Source organism: Rhineura floridana, chromosome 1, assembly GCF_030035675.1.
Source record: "Rhineura floridana isolate rRhiFlo1 chromosome 1, rRhiFlo1.hap2, whole genome shotgun sequence".
NCBI classification, from domain to species: domain Eukaryota; kingdom Metazoa; phylum Chordata; class Lepidosauria; order Squamata; family Rhineuridae; genus Rhineura; species Rhineura floridana.
In genome coordinates this window covers 117,268,644-117,285,051 of record NC_084480.1, presented here as the reverse complement: position 1 = coordinate 117,285,051, position 16,408 = coordinate 117,268,644, and the positions used below count along the sequence as shown (strand labels likewise).

General features: G+C 43.9%; 1 protein-coding gene across 12 annotated transcripts in view; it reads left to right on the top strand.

Annotated features, from left to right (window-relative positions):
• FREM1 (FRAS1 related extracellular matrix 1) overlaps positions 1-16,408 on the top strand; it is a 151,110-nt gene that overhangs the window by 90,068 nt on the left and 44,634 nt on the right. For all 12 annotated transcript variants that reach the window (XR_009763176.1, XM_061630186.1, XM_061630171.1 and 9 more), the window contains 4 exons: positions 993-1,218; positions 3,899-4,043; positions 6,782-6,923; positions 13,946-14,141. Coding sequence is in view for 11 of the 12 variants with exons in the window: in XM_061630186.1 (XP_061486170.1) it covers positions 993-1,218; positions 3,899-4,043; positions 6,782-6,923; positions 13,946-14,141 (709 nt within the window). In the remaining variant the exon portion in view is untranslated. The remainder of the gene's footprint in view (positions 1-992; positions 1,219-3,898; positions 4,044-6,781; positions 6,924-13,945; positions 14,142-16,408) is intronic.

Genomic DNA, 16,408 nt, shown 5'->3' with positions numbered 1-16,408 from the left:
CAGAAACAAAAGAAAATGATTTCCTATAGGAAACTTCACTAAAATTGCAAAGTAAAGCAGACATATTTAAAGTGACCATCTGAACTATATCAACTGTCTTAATAATGTTGCTTCCTCCCTGCTTAAACAAGATCAGTACAGCACGTCTTCTTTCTATTATTTGGGCTGGTTGCAGGGGTTGCCACCACTCACCATATGCTCAGAGGAACATGTTAGCAATTTTTTCCAAGCTACATAGGAAGTGGATTGGACTATGAAAGACCAACCCAAATGGTGTTTTCATTTTGACCAATTTGTAGGGCAGTCCAATATCTCAGAGAGGAGGTCAGGTCTCCTGCTCCCCTGGTGCATTCACTATAGCTGCTTAATTACCCTGCTTTTAAATGTTTGATAGAAATATCTGGTGGATATAGTTGTGTTCTTAAATTGCAAGGTTTTTTGCCTATTTGTGAAGTTTTATTTGCATTTGCTTACACAGGATTCTTAAAGGAGGGTGGATTGAATTGAGTGGAGTTAGGAACCTAGGAAAATTTCTTATATCATGCCCAATCCTTGGTTCATCTAGCCCAGTGTGGTCTACAGTGTAGACACTACTCTGACTGGTAGCGCCTCTCTAGAGTTTCAGAGAGAGATCTCTCCCAGCCCTACCTGATGCTGGAGATTGAATCTGGGACCTTCTGCGTGCAAAGCAGATGCTCCACAACTGAGCTGTGGACACTTGAGTACCACTAGCTGCTGCCTGCAGGAGCAGGTGGGATACCAAGCAATTGCTTTGTCTGCCAACACCTGTAAGGCCAGCCCCTGAGACAAGCTTGTCTGTTGCTCAGTTCCTGACTCTTCCATGAGATGGAGATAGTCTTTTGCTTCACAGTAAAATTAATGATGATTTATTGGAACTGATTAGATTAGCATCCATTGACTTGGGAATCCAATTTGTCACTAGTTTCTCATTCTGCAAAAGAATTCTGATTTGCCTTTCTTTGACTACTCAGGTGAAGGAGGGCCAGATTAAGGAAGTGGATCCATCAGTAATCAATGTTGTTGATCTGGATGTACCTCAAGATACCCTGATGTTTACTGTCCTCCAGCCACCCCAGCATGGGCTCCTTGTTAATGAGAATTATGGCAATGATGTCATCCGCTACAAATATGCAATTAACAGTCACCAGCACCATCAACTTCCTGTGTATGAGTTTTCCATGGAGCTTTTGAAAAATGGTAAATGCTATATGGCTTTCTACTAACTTGTTCATCCTTTCATAGAATCATAGAATAGTAGAGTTGGAAAGGGCCTATAAGACCATCAAGTCCAACCCCCTGCTCAATGCAGGAATTCAAATCAAGGCATTCCCAACAGATGGCTGTCCAGCTGCCTCATGAATGCCTGCAGAGTCGGAGAGCCCACTACCTCTCTAGGTAACTGATTCCATTGTTGTATGGCTCTAACAGTTAGGAGGTTTTACTTGATCCTTTGGAACAATTATTACCAGATAGTAGGACAACATTTATTTCTTGACCTGGTCCAGGGGTTGTCTTTTTTAAATCTGGGAACAGCAGGTTAAAACTGCACATTTACCTAGGAATAAGTTCCATTTAATTTACTGGAATTCTTTTTCTGAATAAAGGACCCTGCATAGGATCAGGCTATAAATCTGTTTAACATACATAAAAATTCAATCATATACATATTTACTCAGAAGTATGCCCATCAAACTCGATGGGTCTTACATCTGACTGGACATGCATAGGACTGCGCTAGAAATTACTTCAGCATCTTTCTAAACATCTGTGTGTCTTGACAAAGGTAACAGTGCATTCTAATGTAGCAAAGGTCAACAACATGATCAGGGAGCTGGAGCACCTTCTATACCAGGCTACAAATACTGGAAGTTAATTTAGAAAATAGATGGCTACAAGAGGAGATGATAATGGTTTATAAAATAATGCATGGCATGGAGAAAGTGGGTAGAAAGAGCTTATTATTTTTGTCTCATAACACAAGAATCAAATGTAATTCAATGAATCTGGGAGGAGAATCAGGACTTTACCCAGCACTAGGGATGGGGAAGAAATTTGTTTTAGTTTGCATGTAAAACCAAATCGATCAAATTCACACTTTCTGAAACAATATGAGAACTGAAACACAGATGTTCTTCAAAATGTCTGAATTTTGTGATGTATGCATTAGGGGAAAGTATGCATAAAAATGAATATATTAGTTTAAAAAATGAAAAATGCATTATATTAGGAGAAATTACTTGCAAAATGTAGACATGAGTCAAAACTGCATCTAAAAATGTTTTAGGAAAAAATCACATGAAAATGCTAAAGAATTTGCATCATGATTTTTAAAAAATTACCGCAAATTGCTGCAGAAATGTGGAGAACTGAATTTAAGATTGGAAAAATGAGAAACTGAGAGAACCAAAACTGACAGCTCCTTCCATTCCTAACCAGCACATAATTGATGTATGGAATCTGCTGCCTAAAAAAGGTAGTGACAACCACTAACTTAGATCGCTTTAACAGGCAACACATTCATAGAGGATATGGCTATCAGTGGCTACTGCCAGTCATGATAATTACATGTAGCTTCCAGGTTTCAGAGGTAGTTTCTCTGTGAACAGCAGTAGCTGGGGGACAAGACTGGAAAGTGCTATTGTGCTGAAGTCCTGCTTGTGGGCTTCCCACAGGCACCTGGTTGGACACTGTGGAAAACAGGATGTGGGACCAGTTGGATCTTTGGCCATATCTTTGTTTTATGCTGGTCATTGACAGTAACAATAAAGACATAAAACTCTCAAAAGAGAAAGTTATCTAAATATCCAGGAGAATTAAATACAGTAAAATATGATACAATATAATAAGAGAAGATTGTTAAAACATCAATATTATACAATTCCAAAAGGTATAGAAGAAATCTTTGGTCTAATCCGGCAGGGCTTTCCTTATAGTGTTTATGTAGGTTTACTCTAAAGCAGGGGATGGGGAATTTTCTTCCAGCCTGGGGGCCACTTTCCCTCATGGAGAGCCTTTTGGGGGTCATATATCAGTGGTAGATGGAACCAGAGGCAAAAGGTGGGTGAAGCAACAGTTTATTCAGAAGGTTACCTTTGTATGGTAGGTTACATTCCAGCCAAACAAAAGGTAGAGGTTGCTAAACACACACACCTCCTTCCAGGCAAGCAAGAAGGTATGGTCACAATTCAAGGATCTATTCCAAACATGTAAAAGCACTTGGGGGGGTGTGCAGTGCAGGGCCAATGAGGGATATGGCCTGAGGAGAGTCATGAGGACCAGACAGAGAGGCCTTTCAGGCTCCTGGTCCTGAGGTTCCCAACCTGTGCTCTAAAGTGAGGTCCACTGGGTTCAGTGGTGCTTCCTCCCAAGGGTCCTTTGTTGTGTAGGAGCCACTTCAGCTCCTTCACCCACTGCAACAATGACATCAGAAGCCATAGGCCAAGTGGGAAGATCCACACCGGAGCTCCTCCCAACTTTTCGATCAAACAGCACTAAAGAGGCTGAAATATGATTTTAATGTATGCTCAAAAACGAAGGTGAACATTTTAAAATTTGGGTGGGATGGAAGAATAAGAAAGCAGACATATCCTTCTTTTCGAAATGAAGCAGATTGTTTGGAAAGGAGCTTTATTGCTTGAGCAGGCCGTGATAAGTGTTTTCAAATCAATGGTTTTGCTGATGGATTAATGAGCAGCTGCTGTATTCAAAGCTTGTCCCATGCTGTTGAAACAAGCTGGCTGTGACCAGCAGGCATGTGGGGGCCGGGGGCCGGATGGAAACTGGGAAATGATGTGAAAGAGATTTTGAGGGAAACATTAATTTCTCCCCCCCCTTCACTCCTCTCTTTTGTTACCATCCCCTTCATCCCACCTTCCAGGAATGAGGCTGATGTATATGCATGATGACTCCGACAGCCTAGCTGATGGTTTTTCAATCCAGCTCTCAGATGGGAAACATAAAGTGTCAAAAACCATTTCAGTAGAGGTCATTCCAGTTAATGACGAGAAACCAGTGCTGAGCAAGTAAGCCACATGTTCATGTTCCAATTTGGTGGATGTGTTCTGACAAAATGATTCAGCAGTGATCAAAACAGCAAATTAGTGATTAATAGAGCTCATCTCCTGTAAATAACTACAGACTAATGCCAACAGTGTTCCACAAAAACAATCCTCAGTGAAGGACATTCTGCTATGATCAATGAGAGCAATGTAGCCAAATCTGAATCAGAGGTACTTAGGAACATAGATACACATCTTCTGTACAAAGAATAATATACGTATATACATAAATTATTGTTGTGAGTTTGGGGGGATGAGATGGATAATTTCTATGAGTCCCCTTCCAGCCTCTGATTTTGAATCCCGTGCCTTTGGGTGAGAAACTCGCTAGGCTGGTCAGATGAGTTTCTTTTGTTAAGCTAATAGAGTGGCCAGCTAATAGAGTGATGGGTCTATCAGGTGCCCATCAACTGGTGAATGGGCCAGGGAGATCCTTTTGTCATTGAAACTCTTCAGGAGAGCCTCCCCCCCCTCGCTCCTGGGGCCGAAGAGAGGCTTGTGTTTAGAGTGTGTCTGAGAATGGCTGGGAACTGGAGGCAGGCAGAGAGACTGGCTCTCTGCACCATGGATTTAGGATGCCTCCTGTAACCCTGATGGAAAAACTGGATATAGGACTGCTGATGCCTTGAACCCCTCCATCCTAAGCTCAGGTTGGAATGTATGTAAATAAACAAACCATATTTCATAAAGACACCACAATCTCTGCTGACCTTCTCAAGGAAACCAAACCCAAGGCAAGCGCAGGGACCCCTGGAAATCTCACCGCTCAGAGATTGGGGTGGCGTGCAACATTATATACATATCAAATGCAACAAGTTAACTGTCTGGAGCTTTTTTTGGAATTGACTTAAAAGCATAATTTTTGCACACTTCCTGGCGGTTATTCCAAACATTGGCTCAGACTGCTGCATTCTTCTTATCTACTCACCAGCAGAGTAGAGAGCTATTTTTAGTGTGCAATCTGGACCAGATATTTTTAAACTTCATTGCAATAAACTGTTGTTAGTGCATGGAAAATGCAAAACAACTCCCCAAAATCCTGTGATTTGTTTAGGTAAATTTATATACGGTTCCATATTTCAGAGAAATTTCTGAGCAAAATTTTGTAACAAATGGTCTCTACAGAATGGTGGAAGTTGCTACCGTCACTGATGGGAGACACTAATGGGAAAAAGGGAAGAGGCAGTGATAGAAACTTCTGATTAAGGATGTGTAAGCCCCATCAAACTGACTCTAAAAATTAATAAATTGGTATTTTTGAGTGTTCAAATGCTTTGAATGTTGCATTTGAATACTCTCCCCAAAATTGAAGTTTTAAAAGTGAACATTCAATAAAGCCCATGTTCCCCCAATATTTTGTAAGCCCACCCTTTTCCCAAACCCAAAATGCATTCCTTTGGGGAAGGAGGAGCGCTGCCTTCCGTTTAGGTGAGGCTTGGGAAGATCTACAAATGATTCACATGGCCTTCCTATCTCAAAGGGGAAATTCCACTGCCCATAATTCTCTGAGAGGGCTCCTACACCTTTTAGAATTGCACAAGAAAGGAAAACTGCCAGGGACTGCCAATAGCCCTGCAAGAAGACTTACAACTAATGCAACCCCTCCCCCTTAATTCAACAGAATTTTACAGTTGCAGGAGCCCCCTCAATATGTGGGTATCATAAGCCCTAGCAAAAAGTGGGAAAGTGCAGGGATTTCCTGAGACCAATTTAGTTTATTGTGCCTGTGCTTCCACAGTTAACAGACGCCATAGACTGTTGCCTATAAAAGATCGTGCCACAGTAAGATGCGGGCTCCAACTCCCACCATCTGTAATGTGTGGAGTTGCCTTGCAGTCCTGCTCCTCCTCCTGCTTTTAACATCAGCCTGAAATGCACAGATTAATAAGTGAAGATTTCCCCACTAATCCCCATATCCGGAGTAGCTTTACCTGCTACATTTCTCTCTCAGGCTTCTGAGATAATAGGACCACAGCCAGTGCACAGATGGCAATCCTACCACCTTGCCTTCTGTCTTCTAGCATGGCTACTCTCTTCCAATTGGGCTGCAGTCCTGACATGACTAGGCTGGTCTGAATGGGATGGAAGCAGCCCACTGAAATGTTTTATCTTTTCAGAACCCTAAAGTAATAGCTAGAATGAATTCCATGCCTGAATTAATAGCCTGATGCCATGCAGTTTTACTCAGAAGTAAGCAATATTGAGTTCATAGTGGCTCTTATCTCCTAAATAAGCATTGTAGCCTAAAGTTTGCATTTTTAAAATGCTAGCTATTTTCTATATGTGAGAAGGACGGGAAGTAATGTAAAGTCGACCTCTTCAAAAGCATGCTCAGGTGGATAAATGCTGTCTGTCTGGAAAAGCAGGTAGCTGGGGGGAGAGAGCATACCACGGTTGGCTCCCACCAGCCTGATTGATAAAGAATCCCTTATAAGGCGTGAGGGAAGAGAAGGGAGTGTGATTTAATGATCCTCCATTACTCCAGCCTTCATGCCCATTCTATGAACTAGGCTGTAACTTAAGATCTCCGTTTTTGTTTTGGACCTCACTCTTCATTGGTATTGCAAAATGAAACCTTGCCTGCTTGATCTCTCTCTCTCTCTCTCTGTGAGTGTTTTTTGAGTAATTCTTTCTGACTGTATCTCAGTAACTATCCTCTTTCTAAACAAATACATGATGAGTCTTTTGTTTGTTTGTCGCAGGAAGGGTAAGATAGAAGTGAATATGGGAGAAGCCCAAATTATTTCTAGTGCTGTTCTGTCAGCTGAAGATAAAGACACCCCTAGGGAACAAATTTATTATTTGTTTGAGAGAGTCCCCAAAACTGGACATCTTCAGCTCAAGGTCAGTCTTTGTATTTCAACAAAACAAAGTATTGCTTGGGGGTATGGGGAGACAAAGAGCCTAGACTTTTTGGGTTCAGCATAGGAGTCTCTGTAATCCTCCTGTTTCCTAAATGTCTCTCATGGTTTGAAACACATTGCCGTAGCTAAAGTAATTTCCATCCTAATCCTTGGAACAATCCAGGGGTGGATGTTCCATTCACATCAGTGAAATTTCTGCCAGCAGAATTCCTTCAAGGGAAGTTGATCATAGCAAGTGTGGAGGATTCACCACAGTGTTCTCCTTTAAAAAAAAAAAATCTGTATGTACTTAATATGCACCACTGCTTATATTCTTGGAACTATGTATTTGCCATAAGGTACAATGACTAAGGGCTGCAGCAGGGATAGCTAACATGGTGTTCCAGATGTTGTTGGACTACAACTTCCATCATCCCTGACCACTGGCCATGCTGGCTGAGACTGATGGGAGTTGTAGCCCACAACTGGAGGGCACCATATTGGCCACACCTGGGCTATGCCTTATAAACGGGTAGAGAAGTTTTTTTTAGCATTCCCTCAAAGGTGATTTGTCGGGATTAGGGTTGCCAGGTCGGAACCATCCAAAAACCTGAGAAAATGGGGGCGGGCCCTAGTGACGTCATGGGGCGGGCCCTAGTGATGTCACAGGGCAGGCCCTAGTGACATCATGGGGCGGGCCCTAGTGATGTCATGGGGTGGGCCCTAGTGACATCATGGGGCGGGCTCTAGTGATGTCATGAAGCATGATACATTGTATCAACCACGCGTGCGTGCAGAATACCATTCAAAAAAAAATTTCTGATTGGAAATTAAAATAGAAATCTTACCTAAAAGAGGTCCAGCTGAAGTGACAAGGTCATTCCTTCTCACCGTCTTAGGGAGTATGGATGGAAAATGGAAATGGAATGCCTTCAAGTCGATCCCGACTTATGGTGACCCTATGAATAGGGTTTTCATGGTAAGAGGTATTCAGAGGTGGTTTACCATTGCCTTCCTCTGACTTTGGACACATATGCTTTGGACACATAATGAGAAGACATGATTCATTAGAAAAGACAATAATACTGGGAAAAACAGAAGGGAGTAGAAAAAGAGGAAGACCAAACAAGAGATGGATTGATTCCATAAAGGAAGCCACAGACCTGAACTTGCAAGATCTGAACAGGGTGGTTTATGACAGATGCTATTGGGGTCGCTGATTCATAGGGTCACCATAAGTTGAAATTGACTTGAAGGCACATTAACAACAACAACTGAATTAAAGATACAAAAGAGGAAAGTGGAAGGTGTTTTATTTTTTACAGCCTGGAGAAGTGGTAAGAGGTAAAGTCAGGAATGAATGCATTTTTTTAATGAACAAGATAGCATGTTGAACTATCCTGTAAAAATGAACTAAGAGTGCTTGCAGCAGCTATGCTAATGCAGAATGAGCCAGTTGTTATCTGCATGGTGCTATGAAGTCAGTTGTATGTTAACTGTATGCTCATGCAACAGATGGTATAGCACAGTGGGGAGGACAGCCTGGCTGGGAGTCCAGAGTCTATGAGTTCAAATCCCCGCTCGTGTCTCCTGGATGTCAAGGGCCAGCTAAAGATCACCCCCACAGTGAGTGGCTCGGGTTATGTGCCCTGCCACCTGTGGGCAAGGTGCATAGTCGCAAGGAGCCGTTTCCCCCAGCTGGCAGTTGCGGACAAGGAAGGGACTGGCTTGTGCAGCTGTGGCAAGCTGAGCAGGCCCTAGCCAGGTGGGGAGTACTAGCCTTAGATGGTAAACCGCCTCTGAATACCGCTTACCATGAAATCCCTATTCATAGGGTAGCCATAAGTTGGAATCGACTTGAAGGCAGTCCATTTCCATTTCCATGCATATAATTAAACAGATGCAGTCATGTTTTTGGACTTTATTGTGATTGCTGGCCAAGCAGGATAGGGCCCATGGGAGTTTTAGTACAATATCTGGAGGATGCTACTTTGGTTGCCTTTGGGATAATAGATTTTGAGGAGCTGAAGAGAAGGTTTGCTACTGAGCCCATTCTGCGCTTTGCTGATCCGAACCGCCCTTTCGTAGTGGAAGCAGATGCTTCAGATTTTGCCATCGGGGGGGTCCTGCTACAATTAGACCAAGAAGGGAAGGAGCTGCACCCCTGTGCGTACTTCTCTCGGAAGTTAAAGCCTGCAGAGAAGAACTACACAGTTTGGGAGAAGGAGCTGCTGGCCATCAAGGACTCTTTTGAAAACTGGAGACAATACCTAGAGGGGACCTCTCATCGAATTGAAGTGCGCTCCGACCACAAGAATCTTGAAAGCCTCCAAACAGCCAGAAAGCTGAACCAGAGACAGATAAGATGGTCCCAGTTCTTCACTAGGTTTAACTTCCAGATTACTTACCATGCCCAAGCCAAAAACCAGAGAGCAGATGCCTTATCCAGACAGCCACAATACAAAGAAAGTGAATCCGAGGACCAGCCTCAGTACGTAATCCCGCCAGAGAAATTAACATTGGGAGTATGCCAGCCTTCATGGGAAGAGGAACTCAAAAAGGCACAACAAGAAGATGCAGACATGCTAAAATATCAGCAGGAGACGGGACAAGGTCAAGACTCAGAAGTAACCTTTCACTGGAGAAATGGACTGTTATGGTTCAAAACCGCCAGATATGTGCCAGAAGGGGAATTAAGGCTCAGAATCCTACGCCAGTGTCATGATTCCATCACAGCGGGACACTTTGGGATTTACAAGACCATTCAGAACGTGGCCAAGGACTTCTGGTGGCCTAAAATGCGTCGGGATATTGAGAGTTATGTAAAGTCCTGCTCTGTCTGTCTGCGGACAAAAACACAAACAGGGACACCAGCAGGACTGTTACAACCGTTGCCTGTCCCACATGAACCCTGGAAGGACCTCTCCATGGATTTTATAACTGATCTACCCAAGTCCCAAGGAATGACAGCCATCTTAGTAGTGGTGGATCTACTTACCAAAATGGCACACTTTCTTCCTTGTGCAGGGGCCTTAGAGGCTAAAGAAACGGCCAAGTTATTCATAAAAGAAGTCTACCGGCTGCATGGATTGCCAAACAGCGTAGTCTCAGACCGAGGAACTCAGTTCACAGCCAAATTTTGGAGAGCAATGTGGAAACAGTTGCAGACGGAATTAAAACTCTCCTCCGCCCATCACCCCCAGACAGATGGGCAGACAGAACGCTTGAACGCCGTTTTGGAAAGATATTTACGAAGTTATGTGTCCTATCAACAGACTGACTGGGTATCATATTTGCATTTTGCAGAGTTCGCCTACAACAATTCTCTGCACTCCAGCACTCAACAAACCCCGTTCTTCGCTAATTATGGATTCCATCCTAAAGTCTTTCCAAGCAGCTCAGAAGGAATGCTGGTACCGGCAGCTGAGAACTTCCTTAAGGAATTGCAAGCGGCGCAACAGACACTGAAACAGCAGTTAAACGAAGCCAAAACGGAGTACAAGCGAGTTGCTGACCTGCACAGGAAGGAGGGCCCCCCCCTTCAACCGGGAGACCAGGTATGGCTGTCCACCCGCTTCCTCCAGATGCCGGGCAAATGTAGAAAATTACAAGACAAGAGGGTGGGTCCTTTCGAAATAGAAACTCAAATCAATCCCGTGGCGTACCGACTGAAGCTGCCTGACACGTTTAAAATACATCCTGTGTTCCATCGATCCCTCTTAACGAAAGCCGCCCCTCCCAGTGAGTTATGGCCGGAGGAACCTCCCGGAGCTCCACTCCTGGTAAATGAGCAGCTTGAGTTTGAAGTTGAGGAGATCTTAGATTCCAGGATCAGACGCCACAAGCTGCAGTACTTGATTCACTGGAAAGGCTATGGGGTGGCTGACAGATCATGGGAAGATGCAGCTGATGTGCATGCTCCAGAATTGGTAAAACTTTTCCATCAACGTTTTCCCCACCGTCCCAAGCCAGACAAGCCTGGGAGGGGGGATGGTGTCGGAAGGCAGAGCTGGGGTCCCAATCCTGGGGAGCTGGATCCCGGAGAGTTGGGAGAAGAGTATTCGGATGGATGGCAGAGGGAAGGGAGAGGAACTTCCCCCCTTTGGAGCGAAGACGAAACAGAGGAACTGCCAGTGATAAGGTCGCTTAGCAACGGGGAGCCTGAGCCCTCCCTGGACATTCTCACGCCTCCCCCTCTTTCAGGCTCAGAGCAAGAGGGGGAAGAGGGAGGGCTGCTCACAGCCGAAAAGCGGGGAGGCAGTTTACCATCAGCCCCTCCCCTATCCCCCATCCTGGAATCGGAAACTTCAGAAGAGGAGGGGGTGATGCTTCCCTCCTCACCGCGCACACGCAGACAGCTGAAAAGACAGGAGAGAAGGGGGGGAAGGCGGGCAGTACCTGAGGGGCAGTTAAGGAGGAGCAAAAGATTGCGCGCCCGTTTGGCCCCTTCTTAAAGAACAGGCGGGAAGAAGTCCCTTGCTCTGTCAACTTTCTCCCAATGCCGCAGGACCTGTATTCCTGTATTGATTCATGAGAAAACGCAGTCTTTGTTTGGACATTACCCTAATAAAACACGAATTAACTACAATCGTTGGTCTGGTTCCTGAGTCACATCCTGGGCCTGACAACTATGTCCACTGGATCACCTCTATCTATATGCTTGTTGACACTCTCAAAGAATTCTAATAGGTTACTGAGACAGGACTTTCCCTTGCAGAAGCCATGGTGGCTCTGCTTCAGCAAGGCTTGTTCTTCTATGTGCTTAGTTAATCTAGCTTTAATAATACTTTCTACCAGTTTTCCAGGGACAGAAGTTAAGCTAACTGGCCTGTAATTTCCGGGATCCCCTCTGGATCCCTTTTTGAAGATTGGCGTTACATTTGCCACTTTCCAGTCCTCAGGCACGGAGGAGGACCGAGGGACAAGTTACATATTTTAGTTAGCAGATCAGCAATTTCACATTTGAGTTCTTTGAGAACTCTCGGGTGGATGCCATCCAGGCCCGGTGATTTGTCAGTTTTTATATTGTCCATTAAGCCTAGAACTTCCTCTCTCGTTACCACTATTTGTCTCAGTTCCTCAGAATTCCTTCCTGCAAATGTTAGTTCAGGTTCAGGGATCTGCCCTATATCTTCCACTGTGAAGACAGATGCAAAGAATTCATTTAGCTTCTCTGCAATCTCCTTATCGTTCTTTAGTACACCTTTGACTCCCTTATCATCCAAGGGTCCAATCACCTCCCTAGATGGTCTCCTGCTTTGAATGTATTTATAGATTTTTTTGTTGTTGGTTTTTATGTTCTTAGGAATGTGCTCCTCAAATTCTTTTTTAGCATCCCTTATTGTCTTCTTGCATTTCTTTTGCCAGAGTTTGTGTTCTTTTTTATTTTCTTCATTCGGACAAGACTTCCATGTTCTGAAGGAAGACTTTTTGCCTCTAAGAGCTTCCTTGACTTTGCTCGTTAACCATGCTGGCATCTTCTTGGCCCTGGCGGTACCTTTTCTGATCTGCGGTATGCACTCCAGTTGAGCTTCTAATATAGTGTTTTTAAACAACTTCCAAGCATTTTTGAGTGATGTGACCCTCTGGACTTTGTTTTTCAGCTTTCTTTTTACCAATCCCCTCATTTTTGTGAAGTTTCCTCTTTTGAAGTCAAATGTGACCGTGTTGGATTTTCTTGGCAATTGGCCATTTACATGTATGTTTAATTTAATAGCACTGTGGTCACTGCTCCCAATCGGTTCAACAACACTTACATCTCGCACCAGGTCCCGGTCCCCACTGAGGATTAAGTCCAGGGTTGCCGTCCCTCTGGTCGGTTCCATGACCAACTGGTCTAGGGAATAGTCATTTAGAATATCTAGAAACTTTGCTTCTTTGTCATGACTGGAACACATATGCGGCCAGTCTATGTCCGGGTAGTTGAAGTCACCCATTACTACCACATTTCCTAGTTTGGATGCTTCCTCAATTTCATATCTCAATTCAGTGAATAAGGCAGGGTAAGTACACAACAAAAGCCTTATCTGGAAGAGCCCACAGAAAAATCACCCAGCAACTAGTAAAAGAAAATCCTTTTTTTTTTCACAATTAGTTTCCAACTGGCTTTTCTTGCATTTGAAAAAGAAAGGACAGTTAACCTTAATTTTTATAATTTTTTAATTCTAGGAAAAACTGAAAGCTGCAACTGTTCTAAAATTTGATTTTTTGTGTTCTTATGCATTTCCCCCCCACCTGAAAAGGTGTATTGTGAACCTACAATTTAGAAATCTTTCTTGCATGTTTATCAAGTATTTTAATAAGTTTACGAAAGAAGGTCTATTATACAGTAAATATTTTACAAAGGACACAATCTCACTGACTTCAACAAGACAGTTATGCATACTGTTCTGAGCACCGCTCTCCCTAAATGCTTGACTGTGGTTGCATTACAGTATACTCTTACGCTGTTTCTAAACCTGTTTTTTTGTGTTGGTGTCATCGTACTACAAGATTAAAACTGAATATTTGAGGGGGGAAAGTGCTAGACTAGTTTTTTGGTATCCCCTTGTTCACTGTATCCTCAACATTCTTTTTTCTTGTGAAGCAAAACATATACCAGTCATTTAATTCCTGGTGTGCGTATGAAATTTTCTGTTAACTTGATGTTTACATAGCCCATTATGTAAGTTAATACACTCTCTGCATGGAGGAGAAGTGAAGAGGACAGTCACTGAATTTCCCTTTCCCTGGCCTGGCCTGGCCCTCACATCCTCTCTACCAGTGAGTGTGTGTGAGGGGGATAGTCTGGCACTATGCATCTCCCCCCCCCCAATGCCCTACCTAGAAATGTGGCTGCCCACCTAACAAGGAAGGCTTCCTACAGGGCTGCTTGGCACCCGCATCAAATTAGGTTGAGGGCTATAGGTTCTCGACCACTGTCTTATAAGGTCTCGTAGTTAGGACTACACACAGTGGATCTGATCACTAATAATATGTGAAATACTGGTATTTTATTTGTTTAATGATGGTTTTTCTTTTTAGGTAAGCCATGACTGGGTGATACTCCAAAATGGAATGAATTGCACCCAGGAGGACATAGACATGAATTCTGTGAGATACATACACACCGGAGCAATTGGCTCAAAGAAACAAGACAGTTTCATGTTTCATTTGTGGGATGGAGACAATAGATCGCCTGAGGTGGTTTTCTCTATTGCCATTAAGGGCATAGAAAAGGGTAAGTCTATTTCTTTCTTTTTGATGTTCTTTTTAAAAAATTGATTGATTTTCAATAATACAGTGTACTGTATATAAAGAAATCAGAACTGAACTGGTATACTCTTTCTTCCCCATCCTTAAGTGTATAGATCATAGAATCATAGAATCATAGAGTTGGAAGGGGCCTTGTAGGCCATCGAGTCCAACCCCCTGCTCACAGCAGGAAATCCACAGCTAGAGCATCTCCCGCAGATAGCTGTCCAGCCTCTGCTTGAAGACATCCAGCGAAGGGGATCCCACCACCTCCCTAGGCAGTCGGTTCCATTGCCGAACTGCCCTTACTGTCAAGAAGTTCCTTCTAATGTCCAATCTGAATCTACGCTCCTGCAACTTAAAACTTAAAAATCTGTTGCGCGCCTCCCCAGTCTCTGAGTGGTGAGATCTCAGGGGTCCCTGCGCTCATCCAGGGTTTGGTTTCCTTTGGGAAGAAGGTCAGCGGAGGCTGCGGTGTCTTTATGAAATATGGTTTATTTATTTACACACATTCCAACCTGAGCTTAAGATGGAGGGGTTTCAAGGCATCAGCAGTCCAATATCCAGCTTTTCCATCTGGATTGCAGGAGGCATCCTAAAGCCATGGTGCAGAGGGATAGCCTCTCTGCCTGCTTCCAGTCACCAGCCTTTCTCTAGACCAGTGGTCCCCAACCTTTATGAGCATGGGACCCCCTTTATAAGCTGAAATTTTTTTGTGACCTCCTCCCCCTAGGGAGGCAGGCTGGCTGCCAGGAAGGAAGGGGGAAAGCAGCCTTTCTTTGCAGACTTGCTTCTTTTTGCTTCACAAAAAGCCCTCTCCTCTCATTCTAAGTAAGGCCGTTGCCAGTAGCGGCAGTGCAAGGAGACGGGAATCAGTGATAGTAATCCCCTCTTCTTCCTGGTAGCTCCACCCTCAGCCTCCTTTGGCATCTGCCATGTATTTTATAGACAGTTGCCTGCCCTTAGTGCGCCTGAAAGAAGCTCTGGCGCTTCAGCAAAAGGCCTCCCCTCTCTTTTGGAGCAAGGGGGAGGTGTCATCTGCAGCAGCAGTGGAAAGTAGACAGTGTAGAAGGAGTGAAGACTTTTTAAAAAAATTAATAAATAATTCATTTCTTCACTGTTCACGGCCCCCTCTGGATTACTTCATGGCCCCCCTGGGGGTCCTGGCCCCCAGATTGGGAACCACTGCTCTAGACCATTCTAAAAACACAAACCTCTCCTAGGCTCCGGGGGGGGGGGAGGCTCTCCTGAACAGTTTCAATGACAAAAGGATCTTCCTGGCTCATTCAGCAGTTGCTGGGCACCTAATAGGCCCAGTAACTACCTGGCCACTCTATTTGTTTAACAAAAGAAATTCATCTGGCTAGCAGAGTCAGCCCCAAGGTACAGGATTCCAAATCAGAGGCTGGAAAGGGGACCCACAGGAATCATCCATTCCAACGCCCATGCTCATAACAGATCTCTTGTTACCTGTGTTAAGGGGAGTATAAATGCCATATTTTGGGGATGTTCACATAGCGTAACATAACTTCTCCTATGACAGATCCACCCATAATTTTCCATGTATTGCCAATGGGGTAATTCTGTTTCTTAATTTCACGTAGGGAACAACCCTTCTATTATTTTTTCTAAGGATCAGTTCTCACTGCTGAATTTCTCCATGTGATATTGTATGTGGGTTTCTGCCTATGTAAAAAGGCTAGTGTGAACCAGGCCACATATACAGCAAGCCAGTAGTTTTTGCCATTGCAGCAGCTGCTGGAAAGAAGTATAATTGTGATCACAGAAATCATCATATGTAAACCGCAGTTCACCATACCTTTCTCCATGTGGCTGTGAATGCGCTGTGGAATTTAGCACTCTGAACAAGCTTCAAGTAGAACTTCAGTAGCTTCACACATTCACAGTTATTTAATCCTCTAGAACAGCTTTTCCTAACCTTTGGGTCCCCAGATGTTGCTGGTCTACAGTTCCCATAATTCCTGCCCATTGGCCATGCTGGCTGGGGCTAATGGTAGTTGTAGTCCAGCAACATCTGGGGACCCAAAGATTGGGAAAGGCTGGTCTAGAACTCATTACAAGACGTTTGTACAAAATTTCCCATTATTTATCAATAGGGATATAAGAAGGCATCAATTTCCATTCTAAGTGATCTGTGTTTGTCACATCCATCTCTGTTTCTGTTTTGCTGCAATTCAGCTGCCAACAAAAACTATGTTATTTGTCTCTCTGTCTGCTGTGGTAGAATGTTAC